Below are 25,369 nucleotides of genomic sequence, written 5' to 3'. Positions count from 1 at the left end.
TCTTTGTCTTTGAATAACAGAGTGACATTAATTGATTCACCCAACAAGTATTAATTGAGAAACTCTGTTTGGCACTGTTTTAGGGATTGCACTACAGAAAACAAAGTTCCCTGCCTCTGTTGAGCTTTTACTCTAGTAGGGGGAAGACAGACAATTAATAACGTAAGTAACTTATGTAATATTTTAGAAAGTAATAGGAGCTATAAAAAACAAAGAAAGAGGTGTGGGTTGTGAGTTGTATGTTTAAATAGGATGGTAAGTTAGGCAACTTAAGGAAAGTCTTGAGAGACTATGGTCAGAGCTGTGCTGTTAACATCAACTACTCTAAATGGACTCACAAGTGAGCATATCACTCCTCCCAGGCAATGCATTGTTGTCCTGGGCCTAGGTGAATGGCTTCACCATAAGCACTGGCTCTACTGGAAGGATTCTGGTAGTAGTGACAAGTTAGGGGAAGCAAAGGACCTGCGTGAGCTTTCTTAGAAACTCAGAAGTCACACAATGAAGGTCACCACCCACACAGATTTCTGGTCTTCAAAGAGCCAGCACCAGCTGTTCTAAATTCCCTTAATGTCCATATCTGCTCTCAGGATGGGATCTGATAAACTCCTTTGTACAGGAACTAACTGAGCTGCTGTGTAGCTACCTTTAATCCAAATATATTTATGCAGAATTTATGATGATTTTGGCCAAAGGCCGGAGGGATCTCTATTTGGAGAAACTGAAGCTTCAGTGAATAAGTGATTAAGCTATGTTTTTGATCAGGGCATCTCATGAGAGGTTTATGAAATCATACCACAAATGCAGGAACCCAGCTTCTTGTCAAGTCCAACTACAATCACTATACCTATCACTGTGCTTATGTGTGTGCCCACATCAATCAATGTCTGCTGGCTTATCCACCTCTGTGATACATGTTTAGACAATACTCCATAATAATGGTGCTTTATTTGTAAGACTTACACTTAGAACTTTGCTGTGTCCTCCAGTGACTCTAATGACTCCCCAAGCCTAATCTTAATCCCACTACACATAAGTTAGAAATGGAGAAAAACAATGAACTATCATAAATTCTCTTAGGAATGCAACTGCAAAGAAGGCCTCAGGGGTTCATTAAAAGTTTACTTTTCTCTAGGAACCTTGGAGGATTCTTGTCTGTATGATGCAATACCAGGTAAACTTCCACTGAGTTGATATCACTTCAGAGGCCATTGCCGTGAAAACTGTATTTCAAATGCATTTCGTCTATGGCTTCTCTAAGATCAAGTTCGCCGATGGCTTGCTTTAACACAAGCAGGAAGCAGTATAGAAAGAAATATTTTTGACCATATTCATTTTGGTTCAAAGTCTGAATTTCTGCCTCATAGTTTCTTAGCTTTAGTTATTTCTAGCTCAGGTCTAATGTATATTTTATTTTATCATATATAATATAAATCTGATACTTAAACCTGTATACAATGTCTTACATATATGTCTCAGAGTCGATCAAAAGCACTAGTATAGACTTCAGTAAGTTGTTCATCACTCTCCACCAGAGAAACACAAAAACACACATTATTCCAAAAATGAGGCTCTCTGGTAACTAACTTTTGGCCTTGAGACACCATTTTACCTCTAAAACAGGGGTGGGCAAACTTTTTGACTCCAGGGCCACAATGGGTTCTTAAACTGGACCGGAGGGCCGGATCAAAAGCATGGATGGAGTGTTTGTGTGAACTAATATAAATTCAAAGTAAACATCATTACATAAAAGGGTACGGTCTTTTTTTTTTTTTAGTTTTATTCATTTCAAACGGGCCAGATCTGGCCCGCGGGCCGTAGTTTGCCCACGGCTGCTCTAAAAGAAACCAAGTTTCTGGAGGAAATGGTTATTTCCTGGTCTGAAGAATGAAACATATGAGATGAGCTTGGAACATCTTGTCATATCAGATAGCAAGGAAGCGATTAGAGACTAATAGCATTGTCAAAAAGACAGGAGGAAAACTGAAGAGAATTGTGCAGGCCAAAAAAAAAAAAGTTTGGCAACAAAGCAATAATAATTGCAGTAGAGTGAAACCATAAAATATGTTTAAATTAGTGAGAGTATAAATATACTCAAGAAAAATAACTGGTCACTGGTCACCTTTGGAGGATAATAAAAAACTAAAACATTATTTGAAATATTAGAAAATGAAAGCAGTGTGTTTTTATTTGAGCTGTTGTGGATACATGAACCTATGCACACAATCAAATTGCATCAACTACACACATATACAGATGAGTACTGGCAAAACTGGGAAAACCTGAGTAAGATCAGTGGATTGTGTGTGGCAATTTGCACTCTCCTGAGTGTGAGGTTGTAGTGAATTTTGCAAAATGTTACCACTGGGGAAACTGTACAAAGGGTGCAGAGGATCTCTGTATGTTATATCTTACAACTGCATGTGAATCTATAATTATTTCAAAATCTATAATAAAAAAAGCATAATATGCTAATTAGACTGGAAGTCCTTCTGGACTGTAAGGGAAGCCTGGGTCCTGGGTGCCAGAGGGAAGCCGGTGCCAGCAGCAGGGGGGAAGGAAGGCCTACTCTTGCACGAATTTCCTGCATTAGGCCTCTAGTAGTTTAATAAAAATCTTCATTAGCAATATTTTCATGAATAATATGTTACTGAATGTATTCTTTTTTTTCTCCAAATGTATTTTTGAAAAGTACATTTTCTTATGAACATATTTCACTTATGAATGAGGATATATGTATGAAGAGTTCTTATAAGTCTGTTTTCTTGTGTCTCTCAACCTCCTGCCATTCTATACTGTCAGTGTGTAGGTATCACGCCAGGGTGACAATTTAATGTTCCTTATGCATTCACATTGCTTGGCTAAAATTGTATGGTTGGTTTTAGTAAATATTTGAATTTGCTTAAAACCCCGTTAAGCCTAGTCAATAATGTGTAATGATAAGTAATCATAATGATAGTAAGTGGTGATGATGTTGATGGTAATGACTGAGGTGGTTTTGGTGGTGGTAGTGGTGGTAGTGGTGGTGATGGTGGTGATGGTGGTGATGGTGGTGATGGTGGTGGTGATGGTGGTGGTGGTAGTGGTGGTGATGGTGGTGATGATGATAGTGGTGGTAATGATGGTGATCATGGTTGATGACTGGGTTGTTCATAAAATGTTTGAATGTTAGCTTTAGATTCTAAGTTTCCCAAGCTGCAAGATATCTCTATCAAAGGAAAATTACCACACCTGGGAGACAAAATATGATTCATAGCAGAGATATAAACCAAGACTTAATTGTTCCTTCAGCAAGGACTCCAGTCTGTGAAGTGACTGCATCCCATGAGAGGCTCTGCCCACAGACATATAAACATATGCCCAGGTCTCCCAATCTCAGGGAACCATTTTTTTTTTTTTTACTCCTGCAATAGCCCCTTTGAGTAAATTTAAGACTAGAAATAAATCTGTATGGTTTTCTCATTTTTTCTGACATTTATTTCCTGATTGTTGAAACCAAGGCATCCTCTAAAATTTCCAGGAGACTTCCATTTTTCCTCAGCACAGGTATTTACAGACTTAAAGCAATTTTATGAAAAAATATGTCTTTCATGAACTCCTGTTTTTAATGTGTGATATTTCCAACCATATGTTTTCCTTCATCTCTAAGTGTTTTCTCTTTGTGTGTTCTCATCAACAGCAATCCTGAGCCTCTGATGGTCTAGTAAAATTAGAGGTAATAATTGTAATAGCTCATATCAAATATGTGGGTCATATTTTTTCTATTTATACCATTAGATGACCATGGGAGTAAAAATGAAAACAACTCTGTCTAGGATTTTCCCATCTGCCCTGCTTTGTAAAGCACTTTGAATTCTGGTAATGGCATATTTAAGGTGGATTTTTCTATCTTTTGGATTGTTTTAAGAGGTAGGCAGGGATACATAAGAATTTTTAACCTATTGTTATCTAGAGGAAATGTATTTTTGTCTTTGTAATAAATAGAAATAATATTCAAATAATCTTAGCTACCTCTGGTAGTCGTTATCATGACGTTAAATGCTTCTTAAATACCTCACCACCAATAATGTAACACATAAAGTTCAAAATGCAATGCAGATTTTATTCTTTTTAACCACATCCTAAGGATTTAAAGACTCCTACACCTAGGAAAAAAGAAATACAGTTAGTGCTGGTGTTGTTATTATAGGACTCAAATGAGAGAGTGTATTTTAAAGTGCTACATTAAAAACCAGGCTAAAATGTTTTTCAAAATACGGCCAAAACCGGTTTGGCTCGGTGGATAGAGCGTCGGCCTGCGGACTGAAGGGTCCCAGGTTCGATTCCGGTCAGGGGCATGTACCTTGGTTGCGGGCACATCCCCAGTAGGGAGTGTGCAGGAGGCAGCTGATCGATGTTTCTCTCTCATCGATGTTTCTAGCTCTCTATCTCTCTCCCTTCCTCTCTGTAGAAAAATCAATAAAATATATTTAAAAAAAAATACATATATACCTATACACATGTAAATGCATATATGCACTGAAAAAGTCAAGAAGGGTAGTCATTACCAGTGTTAGTCTCCATGGAGCAGGAAAGTGGTATTTTATTTTTGCTTATTTGAACTTCTACTTTTCTACCATGAACATGTACTACCTGGGTAATTTTCCTGAGGCCCTCCTGATGCGGAGCTGAGGCCTCCTGTCAACTCCAGTCAATACCCAACAAGGCACTGAGACCACCAGCCAACAATCACTAGGTGAGGTTGGAAGCTGACTCTCCAGTCCCTGTCAAGCACTGGGATGTCTGCTGCTCCAGTCAACATCCTGATTGAACTTCACAAGAGACCCTGAGCCTAACAACCCCACTAAGATGCTTCTAAATTTCTGATCTCCATAATTTTTGAGATGTTTGTTGTTTTAAGCCCTCGGTTTCAGCGCAATTTTTATGCAGCATTAGAAACTACTGCATTTCAGCTAATAGAAGAGAAGCTAGAAAGCCTTGATAGTCAAATATTTATTAAAGAACTTGAATCTACTAAACTAGATGCCTTCACCTGCAAATTCTTCCAAAAATTTACTAACTGACATGAATCTAGCACAAACTTTTCCGAGAATAGATAAAAAGGAAATACTTCCTCACTCTCTTAGTGAGGCCAGCAAAACCTGCCAAAGTCCTTACAAGAAAGGAAAATAATATCCAGCTTGCTCTTTTTCATAAATATAAATGCAAAATCTTTAACAAAATTTAAGCAAACCGAAACCACCAAAAATGAAGAGAATATATCAGAATCAAATAAAGTTCATTCCAGGAAAGCAAGACTAGTATAACATTCAAAAACCAATCAGTACATTTCATCACAATAACAACTATAAGGAGAAAAATAATCATATGAACATCTCAAATTATACAGAAAAGTATTTTTAAAAATTGAACACCCATTCAAAATAATCACACTTAGTAAAGTAGGAATATAAGAGAACTTAATATATAAAAAAGAGTATCCAAAGACAGAGAGAGAGAGAAGAAATAAGATAAGGATGCCTACTATCACTACTTATATTCAGTATTGTACTGAAGGTCCTAACCAGTGCAATAAGGCAAGAAAAATAAATTTTCAAAAAGAAATTAAAGGCCTAAAGGTTAGAAAATAAATGATCATTTTTCACAGATGACATGGTTGGGTAGATAGAAAATCCGAAAGAATCTACAAACTATTAGAATCAATAAATGAATTTAAAAGGTTTGCTGGATAGAAGATCAATATGCAAAAATCAGTTGTAGTTCCTTATATTAGCAACAAATAGAAAATAATTTTTTTTTATATATTGTATTGGTTTTTTACAGAGAGGAAGGGAGAGGGCTAGAGAGTTAGAGACATCGATGAGAGAGAAACATCGATCAGCTGCCTCCTGCACACTCCCCACTGGGGTTGTGCCCGCAACCAACGTACATGCCCTTGACCGGAATCGAACCTGGGACCTTTCAGTCCGCAGGCTGACGCTCTATCCACTGAGTCAAACCGGTTTCAGTGAAAATAAATTTTTTTTAAAAAGTACTCTTAATAATATTAACAAGAAAGATCAAATACCTAAGAATAAATCAAAACAAAAGATGTGTTAAGACATCCACACTGAAAACTAAAAATCACTAGGAATAGAAATTAAAGAAGACCTAAATAGAGGGGTATATTGTGTTCATAAATTTGAAACCTCAATACTGGAAGGATATTGACTTTCCTCAAATTAAGCTAAGGATTTAGCAGTCTCTATAAAAAATTCTGAAACTGATAAGCTGATTATAAAATTCATATAGAAATGCAAAATGTCAAGAGTAGCAGAACAATCTTGAGGAGCAATAAATCTGGGACATTTACACTATATAGGGCAGCGGTTCATCAAAGGGTCAGGGCATTAGGAAGGTTGAGAACCACTGCTATAGGGGAATAGACCTTAATAGCAGTTAAGATAGTCTTACTGTTGTTACAAAAATAGACAAATTGTCACTTGATTTATGAAAACATCAAACTGTATTACAATGAGAAATGGGTGCTCTTTTTAATAAACTGTACTGAGTTGACTGAATAGCCACATGAAAAATCATGTATCTTGAGCCCTTATGACATGTGTGTGTTACATGCCATGGAGTCAGTTCCAATTTCTGGCAAGCGTGTGAATGAGTAATGTCCACAATGCCGTCCTCAGCAGGCCTGCTCAGCTCCTGTGGACTCGGGCCTATGGCTTCCTTCATGGAGTCAGTCCCTCTCCCGTTTGGTCTTCCTCTGTCCCCAGTGCCTTCTATTTCCCAGCATTATTGTCTTTCCCATAGAACCCTGCTTTCTTATGATGTGCTTGAAGGAGGACAGTTTTAGTTTTATCATTTTTGCCTCGAATGATGTTTCAGGCTAAATTTCTCTAGGATCCACTTGTTCATCTTTCTGGCAGTCCAGGGCATCCATACAGTTCTCCTCCTGGAGGGGTCTCTCTTCCACGTCCAGCGCGGAAAGAGAGTGATAGGTTCCGTGAGTAGGGGCGGCTGGGGATTTGAGAATATGAAAAAAAGAGACAGGACACAAAGATGGAAGGAAAAGCTGGGACCGTGTGGGACCGCTGCCCTCTTCTGACTGAGAGACAGAGAGACAGGGACCCAGCACGGAAACCACGTGTTTATTTTATACCCCCAAATTCAGGAAGTTTCACCAAAGGTCAAGACAAAGGAGCTTATTTGCATTCTTGTAAGGTCACTTCTGGGCGGCCTGAGTCCTATTCATTCCTGGTGCTTGGCTGGATTTACATAATAAAACCCACTCCCAGGCACCTGGGCAAAGATGAAAGTCAAGCTGAGAACACTCTGCCTTTTTGGGTAAGATGTGTATCCAGGACGTGGCTCTGCCTGTTGCCCCAGATTCAGCTGACAATTATTAGAGAAATGTCCATGTGCCTTCCCAGGGGCCCTCTACATCCTCCAACATCATATTTCAAATGAATCAATATTTTTCCTAATAGCCTCCCTCACTGTCTATGCTCACATCCATACATAGTAATTGGGAATATAAGGGTGTGGATGATCTTAGCTTTGGTCTCTAATCTCTCTAATCCCCTCTAACCGCTATTTCCAGTCTTTAATCCCCATCTCATACCATATGTTAAAAAACTAATTCCAAGTGACTGAAGAACATGATAAAGATAAAACAAAGATAATTTTGAGAACAGCTAAAATCATTTAGAGAACAGAAAAAATGTTAGGACATTGGAATAAGCAAAAGTTTCTTAAATAGGGTACATAAAGCAGTAGCCTTAAGAGAAAATACTAGCTACATTGACTACCTGAAAACGATGAATTTCTGGCCATTAAGAGAATGAAAAGTCAAACAATGGAGTGAGAAAAATATAAATAAAACATATCTGATCGTGGTCTTATATGCAAAATATAAAAAGAATTCCTGCAAATCAATAATAAAGAGATAGACAACCTAGCAGAAAAGCAGGAAAAAGTTGAACATACACTTCAGAACAGAAGACATTGAAACGGTCAAGGTGGCCAACTGCATTCATCATTAGAGAAATGCAAGTTCAAACCTCAACCCAATGCTACTACACACCTTGCAAAGTGGCTAAATTGATTTTTAATTGCAAAAACATAATAGTAAAGATGTGGAGCAATTAAGACTCTCACAAACTGCTGATGAAATGGAAATTAATACAACCTCTTTGAAAACTAATAAAGTTGAACATATGCAAAGTAATCCCAATATACCAATTCTCACTGGTATATAACCAAAAGAAATGCATGTATATATTCCCCATAAGATACAAATTAGAATGTTCACAGTAGCCAGAAACTAGAAACCCAATTGGCCATCAGTTGATGAAGATAAGCAAACTGCTGTATTTCTACACAATAAAAGAAATCAAAATTTGATATGCACAACAACATGGATGAATCTCAAAAATATGTTGAGCAGCCTAGCTGGCATGGCTCAGTGGTTGAGCGTCAACCTATGAACCAGGAGGTCACCATTTGAATCCCGGTCAGAGCATATGCCCAGGTTATGGGCTGGATCCCCAGGGTGGGGCATGCAGGAGGCAACTGATCAATGATGCTCTCTCATCATTGCTGTTTCTATCTCTCTCTCCCTCTCCCGTCCTCTCTGAAATCAATAAAAATATACTTAAAAATATGTTGAGCAGAGAATCCAGACACAAAAAATGTATACATGTGATTCCATTTATATTAAGTACAAAACAGTTGCAAATGGATGGTTCTCATAAATATGATGCAGAGCAAAAGAAGCCCAACACAAAAGAGCACTCACATATGATTCCATTTTTGTAGAGTATAAGGCAAAACTAAACGATGCTATTAGAAGTCATGATAATGATTACCGTTTGGGAAATGGCAGTTATTACAAAAGAGCACACAGGTGGCTTCTGGGTGCTAGTAGCATTCAGTTCCCTGATCAGATGAGAGCTGACTGAACTGTACACTTAGGATATGTGCTTATGAATGTATGTTTTTTATACTTTAGTAAAGATGTAAACCAGTTTTTTTGCCCTGGCTGGTGTGGCTCAGTTGGTTGGGCATAGTCCTGTGCACCTGATGGTTGCGAGTTCGATTCCTGGTCAGGGAACATACTTGGGTTGTGGGCTCGATCCCCGGTGGGGAGTGTGCAGGAGGTAGTAATCTGTGTTCGGCTCTCACATTGATGTTTCTCTCTCTCTCTCCCCCCCCACTTCTCCCTCTAAAAATCAATAAAAATATTTTTTTTAAAGTCAACTATTTTTAAAACTCAAAAGCAAATTCATGGATACAAACCAACAACACACATTTGGCAAAAACACTGCAAAATTCATCAGACACTGATCTTGTCATTTTGCCAAGACTAACTCAACAAAAGTTTTCACTTCCTACTCTCTTGCAAAAGGTGCTATATTAAAATTATTTTGTGGCCAAAACCGGTTTGGCTCAGTGGATAGAGCGCCAGCCTGCAGACTGAAGGGTCCCAGGTTCGATTCCGGTCAAGGGCATGGACCTGGGTTGCTGGCACATCCCCAGTAGGAGATGTGCAGGAGGCAGCTGATCGATGTTTCTCTCTCATCGATGTTTCTAACTCTCTATCTCTCTCTCTTCCTCTCTGTAAAAAATTAATAAAATATATTTAAAAAAAAATTATTTTGTGAAAGTAGCATGAGATTACTGTTAATACATTTGAAATTTGCACGTACTATGTCAAATAACATGTGAAATGAAATCTTCCAAGAAAGAGGTGGGGCAAGAAAACATGACATAAGGGAAAACAAATTGGATTGGGATTCAAGCTGAGATTTCAGTTCCAGCTCTGCCACCAGAAAGCTTTATTTTCCCGGACAACCTACAAATACTTCTGCCTCTCCAAAGTGTGATGTATTATAGAAAATTCTAGACTAAGTGATTCTGAAGCCCCATTCAATACTGGGTACTCCGTAATCGCAGAAACTATTTCATAAAATAAAGAAGGAAGATTTAGGGGATGAGAATGAGAGAGAATAAACCCATTTGAGACAGTTAAAATTTCCTTTATAGATAGAATAGAAAAGCATGAAGCTTGAATTCCTTATCAAAAATAAAAGTAGTAATACTAACGCTCTAATTAAAAATTCCTCATCCGTTTTCTCAATTCCCAGTTTTTCTTTTCTAAAGGAAAGTTATTTTGTCCAAGGATTTCTTCAGGGCTAATTTGACATCCTTATTCCTCAGGCTGTAGATTAAGGGGTTCAACATGGGCACCACAATGGTATAGAACAGAGAAGACACTTTCCCCTGGTCCAGGGGTAAAACAGAAGGCGGTTTGAGATACATGAAAGCTCCTGAACCAAAGAAAAGAGAAACTGCAATTATGTGGGAGCTGCAGGTACTGAAGGCTTTGGACCTGCCTTCAATGGAGCTAATGTGGAAAATGCTGGAAAGAATGAAGCCGTAAGAGATAAAAATGGTAGTAATAGGCACCCCAATGCCAACGGCCACAACAACAAAGACCACCAGCAAATTGATGTAAGAGCTGTTGCAGGCCAGCTCTAGGAAAGGAATGATGTCGCACATATAATGATTGACAAGGTTGTCAGCACAAAAGGTCAGAAACATTATATTTCCTATATGAGTGACAGCCCCCCAAATCCCCATCCCATAGACACCCAGCAAAAGAGATAAACACACCTGCGGAGACATGGTGACCGTGTACAGCAGTGGCTTGCAGATGGCAACATAGCGGTCATATGCCATGGCTGAGAGGATGAAGGATTCGGAAAACACAAAGAAACAGAAGAAAAAGAACTGAGTCACGCATCCCGCATAGGAGATGATGTTCTTCTTGGAGACAAAACTCGTCAGCATTTTGGGGGTGACGGTAGTCGAGAAACTCAAATCTATGAAGGACAAGTTGAAGAGGAAAAAATACATGGGAATGTGAAGGTGAGAGTTCAGCCCAATCAACGTGATCATGCCCAGGTTCCCCACCACAGTGACCATGTAAAAACCTAGAAACAAGAAGAAGAGGGGCAGCTGGAGTCCTGGCTGGTCTGTCAAGCCCGAGAGGATAAACTCTGTCACCGATGAGGCGTTATCTGCGGCCATTCTCCTCTGGGAGCGCCTGGGAGGGAAAAGGAAAAGAATTGCTTAGAGAAAGAGAGGGGAAGAACCCCATTCTTGAGAACAGCATTCGAACACAGGTTTTGAACTTGAAAGAAGATGGCATTTTCTTGTACCTGCATCTCTGTCTTTAGGGTCCCAAAGTGGCTTGAACCATTCCAGTCACTGTGGGTGAGATTTGCCTCCCAGGTAAGGGCGAATCCAACTGAGGAGAAAGTCCACAAAGCTGGGCTGGGGTGGCCCTGCAGCCCGCCCTCTCTGGCGCTTCCTTCCTTCTAAAGCCCCCGCTCAAGTTCTGTAAAGACCTTCTCTCGGGTGCTGTTGAAAGGCTGAAGCCAGTTGGCCCTGCCTAGACCGTCCACCTTCGGTCAGTGCTCACCAGAACAGGAAGATGAGGTCTTGTAGCCTGGTCTTTATGGGCTGGCTGTGGAATAATGTGTGAAAATAATCCTGGAGTAGTATGGTAAAGTGACTATTCAAACTAAGGAACATTGACCCCAGTGCTAACTATGCCAGTGGCACTGTTTTATGCTCTCGGGCGCTCTGATTAAACCCCTTTAACAGATGAGGACACTGGGCATACCAGTAAGTTCCCTGCACAAGTCCCAGTCCTTCTAAGTGGCAGCAGAGGGCAACCCAGGCAGGTCTGGCTCCCGGGGTTGGAGGTTAACCTCTCTGCTCCAGGACCTACCAGGCCAGGCAGGCACTCCCTTCCTCTGCCTGGAGTTACAGTGCTGCACTGTGCTGGCTCCCACCCATCTCGCTCCTGGAGACTCAGATGGCCCTGGTGGAAAGGAGGTGACAACTCAGAGCTCAGACCCCTCTGCTTCTGCTTCTCTCCTTTAGAAATCAAAACCTCCCGGTGGCTTTGGTTCTCCTGTGATCCCGGCCTGGCTTTGTCCTGAGCCTCCTGTCCAGCTTCTGGCAGTGAGACAGCACCGCGGATAATGCCGATGAGTTTTATTGTGGAGCAGAGCCCGCAGTGACCTAGTTACAGAGGCTCCCTCAGGATCACTGCTCCCTAAGGAAGAAGTGTTTCTTAGGCCCTTGGTAATGCTTGATGGGGCTTTTAATGGCTTAACCTGTCATTCAGGTTACATCTTTCCAAGTACAATTAAGAGCAAAGATCTGCGGTAAAAATAAGTCTTGTGCTTGTATTGAGCACTTATCTGGTACTGTATACTGTGTATCTGACTGGCACCCTCATCCAAAGAACCCAAAGCAAAATTATTTTACTGTGTTTATTCCTCACAACAACCATATAGGTTAGACCTATCAATCTCCACGTTAAAAGTGAGGCGCACACATAGCTTGTAGGTTCCAGAACCTTGAGTCAAATTCTGGTCTGTCCAACTCTAAACTGTATGGGGGCCAAGGATCTTGCAGGGTTTCTTAAGCAAACACAGGCACTTGATGTATGTTACTGACAGCACCCAATTTTGTCTCCAGGCAACTGTTCTGGCTACTGTGACCCACACACATTGTCAAACTGTCTAAGAAGGAATTTCACTTATATAGGGACTAACACAGTTTAGTGGGGCAACTTGCAGTCTACACCCCTTACCGGGTTTTTTTTGTTTCGTTTTGTGTTTTTTTACATATTCAGAATGAAAGATTTTTTAAAAAACATACGTATTTATTGAATGTAGAGAGAGAGGGAGGGAGAGAGAAAGAGAAGGAAGGAGAGAGAGAGAGAGTTGAAACACTGATGAGAGAAACATCAATCAACTGCCTCTTGCACACCCCCTGCTGGGGATCGAGCCTGTAATGGGGTAAGTGTCCTGATGTGAATAGAACTGGTGACCTCTTGGTGCATGGGTCAATGCTCTACCACAGAGCCACACTGGCCGGGCAAGGATGGAAGATTTTATAGCCAGTGGATTATATAGGTTTCATCCGATGTTAATGGCAGAAGTCCTTTTGGGGAAGATAGGAAATCAAACCACAAAGGCAGAATCCATCTTCCTTCAGGCAAGTCCAACTAAAACCACTGCACACAGGCCTGTGTGTGTTTCTGAGGATGTGTAGGTGTAGCAGCAAGGCCTTGCTCACCCCCAGATAAGACTCAGCAATCATGGTGCCTCATCTGTCTATTTACTCTGCTTTCACTGAGAATTGTCCACTACCCAGAGTAACTCTGATGGATCCCAAACCCTGCTGTTGATTCCACTGAACAAAAAGGAGGAAAATAATTCATGAAAATTAAAATGAAATTAAAATAAGCTCTTCTTGAGATCCAAGTGCAAAGACAAAACTGGGGGTTCTCTGAAAGCTGTAGGGGGATTTTGCGACATTACAGACAGTTTCCATGGCAACCTCATTTCCAAATGCATCTTTAGCAGGGCTTCTCTATAACCACGTTACCTGGTGACTTGTTATAATACAGAAGAAAAACAGCTATTTTGCCTTTTTGTTTGTGTAGTACTGTCGCCTTTCCAAAACTTGAATCCATGGAAAATGGCTTCCTTCTTTATTTCTAACGTAAACTATATATTATACAGGACACATCACGGAGGCATGTGGAGATTTACATACAATGAAAGTCTGAATATATGTCTCATAACTGTGCATGAGGTCTTAGCCTTCTGGTAGATAATCAAATGCATGAATATGGTACTAAACCCATCCCTACATACGGGATTCCCAGCTTCAAGAAGAAACACAAACCTGGCCAGAGAGAAGAGACAGCAGCTGAGAGACCTTCATGTGAAACACTTCGATGAGCTCCTGATTTTGTTCCCTTCCATGTCTTCAGTTATCTCCTGTTGATGACTTCTAAATCTGTATTTAGATCCACATCTGAACCCCCAACAGTCAACTAAAATTCTACACATTAAAAAAGTATATCACTGCTATTCTTCAAAAACGTTCGCTTCCTATATCCCCTACCTTAATAAATGATACAATTTCCCACTGCTCAGTCACAGTAATAAAGTCAAATTGATTCTAACTAAAGGAGTCAGGCCATTTCCCTGAAAAAATCAGTTCATGAAAGCGAATTCACCAACAGGCGATTTTACACTGGTCAATTTAGAAGTTGTTTATAGATATGTATTTATTGCCATTTTATTATTCATATATTTGATCTTTTTTTTTCTTCTCCTTTTTAAGAAGACCCTTTAACATTTCTTGTAATACTAGTTTGGTGGTGATAAACTCCTTTAGCATTTTCTTGTCTGGGAAGCTCTTTATCTATCTTTTGAATCTAAATGGTAGTTCTGCTGGGTAGAATAATCTTGGTTGTATCATCCTACTGGAGGAAATAGGTTCTTCCATGATGTCACAGGAAATGAATTTCAGAGACACATATATAAGAGGATTTTAAGCGCAAGTGGTAAGATTTATTAGAGTGAAACAAAGGAAAGGCTTAGGATAGAAGAGGCAAGATCACAGCAGCGGGAGTATGCCCAGACTGGGCTGCCTACACTCAGGGAAGGAAATTATAGAGGCAAAAAGGAGAGTCCTTAAAGCCCACCGCTTCCCTAATTGTAAGTTTCATGGGGACCCTTTTAGTTTAGGAGTAAAGGAAACACAAACCCTTCCAAGAGAAGGAAGGGTGCACAGAGCACAGATGTCCCCGCAAAGGCTGCCACACTCAACAAGGCACTTCCTGGCACTCAGCTGGTAGTCTGTGTTCACTACCACCAGGTACACCATGTCCAGTGCCTCAACCACAAGCAACTCATTCAACTCAGTCTCACTGTGGAATAAGTCCAGCTTCCAGGGATGCAGTTCTGCACCTGTGCCCACCAGGACCAGAAGGGCCAGTGCCCAGAGTTGCTATGCCATTACCCTGGCACCCAAGGCTTCAGCAGTCCAGCTCAGTCTCTGCTGCCAGCTGTTCTCTGGCCTGTGTGGCTGCCAAAAAGAGACCGGAGCCTTTGTTAAGCTTCCTTCTATTTCCCTGGGCCTGGGAGAGGAGGGTTGGCTTTCTTTCAAGCCACCCAATCTTTTTCCCAGATTTCCCCAGGTTTCTCTCATCCCCTTTATGGTGGCCATTTTGCCTTCTACTGCACATGCACCCGTGAAAAGCCTTCCCCTGCACTATCTTCTCCTCCCCCCTTTAGTGGGGTAAACTCACCGGGGACATTGTAAAGCTCCTCCCTTTTGGTTAACATCCAACTAACTGCCTACTATAACATTCATAAGTTCTTGCTTTTATCACTTTGAATATCTTGTGCCAGTCCCTTCTGGCCTGAAAGGTTTCTGCTGAGAAATCAGCTGACAGTCTTATGGGAGCTCTCTTGTAGGTAACTAACTGCTTTTCTCTTATTGCTTTTAAGATTCTCTCTTTGTCTTTGAATAAGAGTGACATTAATTGATTCACCCAACAAATATTAATTGAGAAACTCTGTTTGGCACTGTTTTAGGGATTGCACTACACAAAACAAAGTTCCCTGCCTTTGTTGAGCTTTTACTCTAGTAGGGGGAAGACAGACAATTAATAACGTAAGTAACTTATGTAATATTTTAGAAAGTAATAGGAGCTATAAAAAATCAAAGAAAGAGCTGTGGGTTTTGAGTTGTAGTTTAAATAGGATGGTAAGTTAGGCAATTTAAGGAAAGTCTTGAGAGACTATGGTCAGAGCTGTGCTGTTAACATCAACTACTCTAATGGACCCACAAGTGAACATATCACTCCTCCCAGGCAATGCATTACTGTCCTGGGCCTCAGTGAATGGCTTCACCATAAGCACTGGCTCTACTGGAAGGATTCTGGTAGTAGTGACAAGTTAGGGGAAGCAAAGGACCTGTGTGAGCTTTCTTAGAAACTCAGAAGTCACACAATGAAGGTCACCACCCACACACATTTCTGGTCTTCAAAGAGCCAGCACCAGCTGTTCTAAATTCCCTTAATTTCCAAATCTGCTCTCAGGATGGGATCTGATAAACTCCTTTGTACAGGGACTAACTGAGCTGCTGTGTAAGCTACCTTTAATCCAAATATATTCACACCGCATTTATGATGTTTTTAGCCAAAGGCCGGAGGGATCTCTATTTGGAGAAACTCAAGCTTTAGTAAACAAGTGATTAAGCTATGATTTTGGTCAGGGCATCTCAAGAGAAGTTTATGAAATCATAACCAAATGCAGAAACCCAGATTCTTGTCAAGTCCAACTACAATCACTATACCTATCACTGTGCTTATGTGTGTGCCCACATCAATCAATGTCTGCTGGCTTATCCACCTCTGTGATACATGTTTAGACAATACTCCATAATAATGGTGCTTTATTTGTAAGTTTTACACTTAGAACTTTGCTATGTCCTCCAGTGGCTCTAATCAATCCCCAAACCTAATCTTAATCCCACTACACATAAGTTAGAAATGGAGAAAAACAATGAACTATCATAAATTCTCTTAGGAATGCAACTGCAAAGACCTCAGGGGTTCATTAAAAGTTTACTTTTCTCTAGGAACCTTGGAGGATTCTTGTCTGTATGATGCAATACCAGGTAAACTTCCGCTGAGTTGATATTACTTCAGAGATCATTGCTGTGAAAACTGTATTTCAAATGTACTTCGTCTATGGCTTTCCAAGACCAAGTTCGCTGATGGCTTGCTTTAACACAAGCCAAGTTCGCTGATGGCTTGCTTTAACACAAGCAGGAAGCAGTATAGAAAGAAATATTTTTGACCATATTCCTTTTGGTACAAACCCTGAATCTCTGCCTCATAGTTTCTTTGCTTTAGTTATTTCTAGCTCAGGTCTAATGTATATTTTATTTTATCATATATAATGTAAATCTGATACTTAAACATGTATACAATGTCTTACATATATGTCTCAGAGTCCATCAAAAGCACTAGGATAGACTTCAGTAAGTTGTTCATCACTCTCCACAAGAGAAACACAAAAACACACATTACTCCAAAAATGAGGCTCTCTGGTACCTAACTTTTGGCCTTGAGACACCATTTTACCTCTAAAAGAAACCAAGTTTCTGGAGGAAGTAGTTAGTTCCTGGTCTGAAGAATGAAACATATGAGATGAGCTGGGAACATCTTGTCATATCAGATAGCAAGGAAGCGATTAGAGACTAATAGCATTGTCAAACAGACAGGAGGAAAACTGAAGAGAATTCTGCAGGCCAAAGAAAAAAGTTTGGCAACAAAACAAGAATGTAGCGTGAAACCATAAAATATGTTTAAATTAGTGAGAGTATAAATATACTAAAGAAAAATAACTGGTCACTGGTCACCTTTGGAGGATAATAAAAAACTAAAACATTATTTGAAATATTAGAAAATGAAAGCAGTGTTATTGGAGCTGTTGTGGATACATGAACCTATGCACGCAATCAAAGTGCATCAACTACACACATATACAGATGAGTACTGGCAAAACTGGGAAAACCTGAGTAAGATCAGTGGATTGTGTGTGGCAATTTGCACTCTCCTGAGTGTGAGGTTGTAGTGAATTTTGCAAAATGTTACCACTGGGGAAACTGTACAAAGGGTGCAGAGGATCTCTCTATGTAATATCTTACAACTGCATGTGAATCTATAATTATTTCAAAATCTATAATAATAAAAGCATGATATGCTAATTAGACTGGACGTCCTTCTGGACTGCAAGGGAAGCCCGGGTCCTGGGTGCCAGAGGGAAGCCGGTGCCAGCAGCCGGGGGGAAGGAAGGCCTACTCTTGCACGAATTTCCTGCATCAGGCCTCTGGTAGTTTAATAAAAATCTTCATTAGCAATATTTTCATGAATAATATGTTACTGAATGTATTCTTTTTTTTCTCTGAATGTATTTTTGAAAAGTACATTTTCTTATGAACATATTTCACTTATGAATGAGGATATATGTATGAAGAGTTCTTATAAGTCTGTTTTCTTGTGTCTCTCAACCTCCTGCCATTCTATACTGTCAGTGTGTAGGTATCATGCCAGGGTGACAATTTAATGTTCCTTATGCATTCACATTGCTTGGCTAAAATTGCATGGTTGGTTTTAGTAAAATATTTGAATTTGCTTAAAACCCCTTTAAGCCTAGTTAATAATGTGTAATGATAAGTAATCATAATGATAGTAAGTGGTGATGATGTTGATGGTAATGACTGAGGTGGTTTTGGTGTGGTGGTGGTGGTAGTGGTGGTAGTGGTGGTGATGGTGGTGATGGTGGTGGTGGTAGTGGTGGTGATGGTGGTGATGATGATAGTGGTGGTAATGATGGTGATGATGGTGATCATGGTTGATGGCTGAGTTGTTCATAAAATGTTTGAATATTAGCATTAGAGTCTAAGTTTCCCAAGCTGCAAGATAACTCTATCAAAGGAAAATTACCACACCTGGGAGACAAAATATGATTCACAGCAGAGATGTAAACCAAGACTTAATTGTTCCTTCAGCAAGGACTCCAGTCTCTGAAGTGTCTGCATCCCATGAGGGGCTCTGCCCACAGACATATAAACATACGCCCGGGTCTCCCAATCTCAGGGACCCATTTTTTGTTTTACTCCTGCAACAGCCTCTTTGAGTAAATTTAAGACTAGAAATAAATCTGTATGGTTTTCTCATTTTTTCTGACATTTATTTCCTGATTGTTGAAACCAAGGCATCCTCTAAAATTTCCAGGAGACTTCCATTTTTCCTCAGCACAGGTATTTACAGACTTAAAGCAATTTTATGAAAAAATATGTCTTTCATGAACTCCTGTTTTTAATGTGTGATATTTCCAACCATATGTTTTCCTTCATCTCTAAGTGTTTTCTCTTTGTGTGTTCTCATCAACAGCAATCCTGAGCCTCTGATGGTCTAGTAAAACTAGAGGTAATAATTGTAATAGCTCATATCAAATATGTGGGTCATATTTTTCTATTTATACCATTAGATGACCATGGGAGTAAAAATGAAAACAATTCTGTCTAGGATTTTCCCATCTGCTCTGCTTTGTAAAGCACTTTGAATTCTGGTAATGGCATACTTAAGGTGGATTTTCTATCTTTTGGATTGTTTTAAGAGGTAGGCTGGGATACATAAGAATTTTTAACCTATTGTTATCTAGAGGAAATGTATTTTTGTCTTTGTAATAAATAGAAATAATATTCAAATAATCTTAGCTACCTCTGGTAGTCGTTATCATGAAGTTAAATGCTTCTTAAATACCTCACCACCAATAATGTAACACATAAAGTTCAAAATGCAATGCAGATTTTATTCTCTTTACCCACATCCTAAGGATTTAAAGACTCCTACACCTAGGAAAAAGAAATACAGTTAGTGCTGGCGTTGTTATTATAGGACTCACACGAGACAGTGTATTTTAAAGTTCTACATTAAAATCCAGGCTAAAATGTTTTTAAAAATACATATATAACTATACACATGTAAATGCATATATGCACTGAAAAAATCAAGAAGGGTAGTCATTACCAGTGTTAGTCTCCCAGAAGCAGGAAAGTGGTATTTTATTTTTGCTTATTTGAACTTCTACTTTCCTACCATGAACATATACTACCTGGGTAATTTTCTTACCTGAAATTGGCAATAAAATCTTTCCTCTACCTCCAAAAACTCAATAAATTCCGAAATGATAATAAATTTCTAAACGAAGTTAAGTTACAGCAGCCCTAGCCAGTTTGGCTCAGTGGATAGAGCGTCAACCTGCAGATTCAAGGGTCCCAGGTTCGATTCCGATCAAGGGCATGTACCTTGGTTGCGGGCACATACCCAGTAGGGAGTGTGCACGAGGCAGCCAATCGCTGTTTCCCTCCCATCGATGTTTCTAACTCTCTATCCCTCTCCCTTCCTCTCTGTAAAAAAAAAAAAATCAATAAAATATATATTTAAAAAAACAACAACCAACATAGCTTAGTAGGATGAAACAGGCTGGTGGTGAGCAGTTCTGCGTGTTTGGCCTAGTTTGCCCTTGTAGAGCTTCATTCTCCTGGCGAATGGAAAAAATAACATAGCATTCCTCTTTTTTCTATGCTATGCACAACCCAAGGCATCAAGTGTAAAACACGTTCAACTACAATATTTCTTAGAGCTGCAGGTGTGCAGATATAGAAGCCTACACACTTGGGCCAAGAAAAGAAGCTAATGACCAAGAGAGAGCAGCCTGAGCCCCAAGTCCCAGTAATGGAGGCCGGCACTCAGTCTGCTCAATATGAAAATCCTACTCTAAACACATTTCTCCTCATGCCCCAACATTTTAGGAGCAGCTAATAAGATGGACCTTTGAAGAGCATTATAGAAAAGTTAATAATTATATAAGGAAGCATTAAAATAGTGAGAGTTTGTGGTTTTCTTTCTTTTTTTAAAAAAAAATATATTTTTATTGATTTCAAAGAAGGGAGATGGAGAGAGAGAGAGATAGAAACATCAATGATGATAGAGAATCATTGATTGGCTGCTTCCTGCACACCCCACATTAGGGATCAAGCCCATCACTCTGGCATAGGCCCTGACTGGGAATCGAACCGTGACCTCCTGGTTCATAGGTTGATGCTCAACCACTGAGGCACACTGGCTGGGCAGTTTATGGTTTTTAGTTTAAGAAATACATCTCAGAGACAGTTAGGTATCATATCCAGCAATGATGATCCATGCTTCTTAGGTTCATGTCCATAATTTCAGTCCTTTGCCAGTAGATAGGTAATGGGCCATGGTTTAATACTATGATCTGGAAATAATAATGGTAATGATGATGGTAATAATAATAATGATGGCTGTTGTGCACTTATTCTGGACTATTCTGTGTTCCAAGGCCCAGGCTGCATCACGGATCAATTAAACAGAGCCTCTGTTGGTGGAACCCAGACATCATTCCTTCCTTGTTAAATGCTTCAGGTAGTTATAATATACAGTCAGTGTTGACAACCGCAGTCTTATGGGCTAAAGTTTAGTAAAGAACAAATTCTAGACGCCTAATGACAACTCACGTTTCTATAGCAACTGAATACTTGCAAAAAAAAAAAAAAATTCTAGCCCTAGCTGGTTTGACTCAGTGGATAGAGCGTCGGCCTGTGGACTGAAGGGTCCTGGGTTTGATTCCAGTCAAGGGCACAGACCTCAGTTGCAGGCTCCTCCCTGGCCACGCCCTGGTTGGGGCTCTTGCAGGAGGCAACCAATCAATGTGTTTCTCTCACATTGATATTTCTCTCTGTCTTTCCTTCTCTTTTCCACTCTCTCTAAAAATCAATGGAAAAATATCCTTGAGTGAAGATTAAAAATATAAATTTCTTTTTTTTTTTTTTTTTTAAATATGTTTTATTGATTTTTTACAGAGAGGAAGGGAGAGAGATAGAGAGTTAGAAACATCGATGAGAGAGAAACATCGATCAGCTGCCTCCTGCACATCCCCTACTGGGGATATGCCCGCAACCCAGGTACATGCCCTTGACCGGAATCGAACCTGGGACCTTTCAGTCCGCAGGCCGATGCTCTATCCACTGAGCCAAACCGGTTTTGGCAAAAAAAAAAAATATAAATTTCTAAATGTGCATTATCCAATGTTAGTTTTACACCCACTTTTAGAAATGCTATTACTAATTTCTTTATCTTTCAGATGCAAATGGATTTGTACTCAATGATACAGTTGCCCTGTCAGTGCCTCAATTTGAGATAGGCATCCATACATTCATATTCAGTAAATATTTAGGAACTACATAGAAGACAGTGAAATTTCATTTTTTATCAGAATTTATCACCAACTATAAAATATGAAATACACTGCTTGTTACCTACAGGGCAGAGGTTCTTGAACTTTATCATGCACTGGCATCGCCTGGAGAGAATGTTAAACCCAGATTGCTGGGCCCCATCCCCAAAGTTCCTGACTTGGCAGGTATGTGGTGAGGCCTGAGAGTTTGCCTCTCTAACGTACAGGTGATGCTGAGGAGGCTGGTCCGAGAACCACACTTAAGAAGCAATGCTCTAGGGCAGTGGTCGGCAAACTCATTAGTCAACAGAACCAAATATCAACAGTACAACGATTGAAATTTCTTTTGAGAGCCAAATTTTTTAAACTTCAACTATATAGGTAGGTACATTGTTATTAACTTAATTAGGGTACTCCTAAGCTGGCCTTTGCTAAAAAACGTCCTCAATCTGATTGAGGTACGTTCGCTGAGGTCGACCCCTTCCAACTCTCCCATCCACACTCGTCTTGTATACTTGTTTCGTCTATCTCCTTTCATTCATCCTCTCTATATGTCCAAACCATCTCAACATACCTTTCTCAGTCCTCGACACTACATCTATTTTTAAATATGTTTTTTATTGATTAAGATATTACATATGTGTCCTTATCCCCACTTTATCCCCTACCCTCACCCCCCTCATGCCCTCACCCCCCGCCCCCCTTTGTCCATGTCCATTGGTTAGGCCTATATGCTTGCATATAAGTCCTTTGGTTGATCTCTCCCCCTTACCCCCACCCTCCCCTACCTTCCCTCCAAGGCCCGACAGTCCAATCAATGCCTCTCTGTCTCTGGATCAGTCCTTGTTCATCAGTTTATGTTGTTCATTATATCCCACAAATGAGTGAGATCATGTGGTATTTATCCCTTAAAGAATATCCTTCAGCATTTCATATAATCCTGGTTTGGTGGTGATGAACTCCTTTAGCTTTTTTTTGTCTGTGAAGCTCTTTATCTGACCTTCAATTCTACATGAAAGCTTTGCTGGGTAGAGTAATCTTGGTTGTAGGTTCTTGCTATTCATCACTTTGAATATTTCTTGCCACTCTCTACTGGCCTGCATGGTTTCTGTTGAGAAATCAGCTGACAGTCGTATAGGTACTCCCTTGTAGGTAACTGTTTTCCTCTTGCTGCTTTTAAGCTTCTCTCTTTGTCTTTTGCTCTTGGCATTTTAATTATGATGTGTCTTGGTGTGGTCCTCTCTGGATTCCTTTTATTTGGGGTTCTCTGCGCTTCCTGGACTTGTAAGTCTATTTCTTTCATCAGGTAGGGGAAGTTTTCTGTCATTTCTTCAAATAGGATTTCAGTATCTTGCTCTCTCTCTTTTCTGGCACCCCGGTAATTCGGATGTTGGTATGTTTGAAGTTGTCCCAGAGGCTCCTTACACTATCTTCATATTTTTGGATTCTTTTTTCGTTTTGCTTTTCCGGATAGGTATTTTTTGCTTCTTCGTATTTCAGATCTTTGACTTGATTCTTGGGATCCTCTTGTCTGCTGTTGGATCTCTGTATATTATTCTTTATTTCAGTCAGTGTATGTTTAATTTCTGACTGGTCCTTTTCCATTTTTTTGGCATTTTCATTAAGATCCTTGAAGGTCTCACTAAGTTCCTCGGAGGTTCGTAGCAGATTCTTGAGTAATCTTATAACTGTGGTTCTGAACTCTATGTCTTCCATTAGCTTGCTTTCCTCCATTTCTTTCATTTGTGACATGTTTCTTTGTCTTCGCATTTTTGGCTGACTGTGAGGAGCCACTGTGTCTATAAGAAGAACTGCTGTGCTGGAGACACCCTTATGCGGTAGGACTTGCTTCAGTGGGGCTTTGGTGCTCACTGGGTCTGCTTCTTGAGTGTGTCCCTTATAGATGAGAACAGTTGAAACCTAGTCTCTGACCTGGAGTACCCTGGCTCCTGGATCTCCAAGTCAACCACTGTGTGGGTCCACCCAGCAGGGGCTACAGCAGTATCAGCAGATTTCTCCTCTTTGTTTGGAGTTTGGGAGTTTTGGAGCTCTCTGATCCAGCTGCAGTTTGTTAGGTCGCAAAAGCGCAGGTGCCACCGAGCACAGCTTGGGAGGGGATGTAAATTTAGAGGGGCGGGGTCTCAGAGGGTCCCCAGGGCGGAGCAAACAGCAATGGTGTCATCAGCGACTCCGAGACTCCCCGAGTGCCAGGCACGCCCCCACAGCAACAATGGTCCCTGCGAGCAGCTCTGTGAGAAAGTCACCCTCGCTTTCCGACCCGCTGCAAGACAGTCCCATTTCTCCCTATAGGAGCCTGGGACCCCAGCATCTCGCTGTAAATGAGTTCAGTGTGTTAGAGAGAGAGAGAGAGAGAGAGAGAGAGAGAGAGAGAGAGAGAGAGGAAGGAAAGAAGGAAGGAAGAAAGGGCCCAGGATCATCAGCTGCTCCAAATGTGCAACACTAGCTTCACCAGGCAGTCCCAGATGCAGCCTCTCACGGGTTCTCTCTTCTCCCCACAGGGCGCCCAAACAAGGGAAAATGGCCACAGAAAATCACTCCACGGTGGTGACAGAGTTCATTCTCCGGGGATTGACAAATCGACTCGAGCTCCAGCTCCCCCTCTTCCTCCTCTTCCTGGGGATCTACTCGGTCACCACGATGGGGAACCTGGGCATGATAGCGCTGATTCGCCTGAATGCTCAGCTTCACACCCCCATGTACTACTTCCTCAGCAACCTGTCGCTCGTGGACCTCTGCTACTCCTCCGTCATTACCCCCAAAATGCTGGTGCACTTCGTGTCAGAGAGGAACGCCATCTCCTACGCGGGGTGCATGTCACAGCTCTACTTCTTCCTGGTGTTCGTCATCGCCGAGTGCTACATGCTGACGGTGATGGCCTACGACCGCTATGTCGCCATCTGCAGGCCTTTGCTTTACAACATCATCATGTCTCATCACGTCTGCTCCCTGCTGGTGGCGGTGGTCTACGTCATGGGGCTCATTGGCTCAACAATAGAGACTGGCCTCATGTTAAAGCTGTCCTACTGTGAGGTCCTCATCAGCCATTACTTCTGTGACATCCTCCCCCTCATGAAGCTCTCCTGCTCGAGCACCTACGTGGTTGAGGTGGCCGTCTTCTTCTTAGCGGGATTCAACATCATAGTGACCAGCTTAACGGTCCTTTGTTCCTACGCCTTCATCTTCTCCAGCATCCTCCGCATCAGCACCACAGAGGGAAGGTCCAGGGCCTTCAGCACCTGCAGCTCCCACCTTGCGGCTGTGGGGATGTTCTATGGGACCACTGCATTCATGTACTTAAAACCCTCCACCGCCAGTTCCCTGGCCCAGGAGAACGTGGCCTCTGTGTTCTACACCACAGTGATCCCCATGCTGAACCCCCTCATCTACAGTTTGAGGAATAAGGAGGTAAAGGCTGCCATACAGAGAACACTGCACAGAAAAATGTTTTGATGCGAAAGTTATTCTTCCTCAACTTGAAAAGTAAGTTGTTACAAACACCAGCAAGAAGCCCTCGGAATGAATGCCCAACCACAATGGGGAACAATTACATTTCTCTACTCTTTTATTTTTTGATTTTTAAATCCTCTACAGAGGATATGTTTATTGATTTTAGAGAGAGTGAAAGGGAGAAAGAGAGA

The 25,369-nt window shown here is 40.8% G+C and overlaps 2 protein-coding genes across 2 annotated transcripts; one reads left to right on the top strand and one right to left on the bottom strand.

Annotated features, from left to right (window-relative positions):
• Positions 1 to 10,149: 10,149 nt before the first annotated feature.
• Positions 10,150 to 11,099, bottom strand: LOC118678429 (olfactory receptor 8B12-like). Its single transcript, XM_036354116.1, has one exon. It carries the CDS (start codon positions 11,083 to 11,085, stop codon positions 10,150 to 10,152), a length of 936 nt encoding a protein of 311 aa, XP_036210009.1. The 5' UTR covers positions 11,086 to 11,099.
• A 13,149-nt stretch (positions 11,100 to 24,248) lies between these two features.
• Positions 24,249 to 25,181, top strand: LOC118678545 (olfactory receptor 8A1). Its single transcript, XM_036354360.1, has one exon. It carries the CDS (start codon positions 24,249 to 24,251, stop codon positions 25,179 to 25,181), a length of 933 nt encoding a protein of 310 aa, XP_036210253.1.
• The last annotated feature ends 188 nt before the right edge of the window (positions 25,182 to 25,369 follow it).

Source organism: Myotis myotis, unplaced genomic scaffold, assembly GCF_014108235.1.
Source record: "Myotis myotis isolate mMyoMyo1 unplaced genomic scaffold, mMyoMyo1.p scaffold_m19_p_20, whole genome shotgun sequence".
In the NCBI taxonomy this organism is placed as follows: Eukaryota; Metazoa; Chordata; class Mammalia; order Chiroptera; family Vespertilionidae; genus Myotis; species Myotis myotis.
Note: the sequence above shows the minus strand (reverse complement) of the source record. Positions and strands in the feature narration are given on the sequence as shown.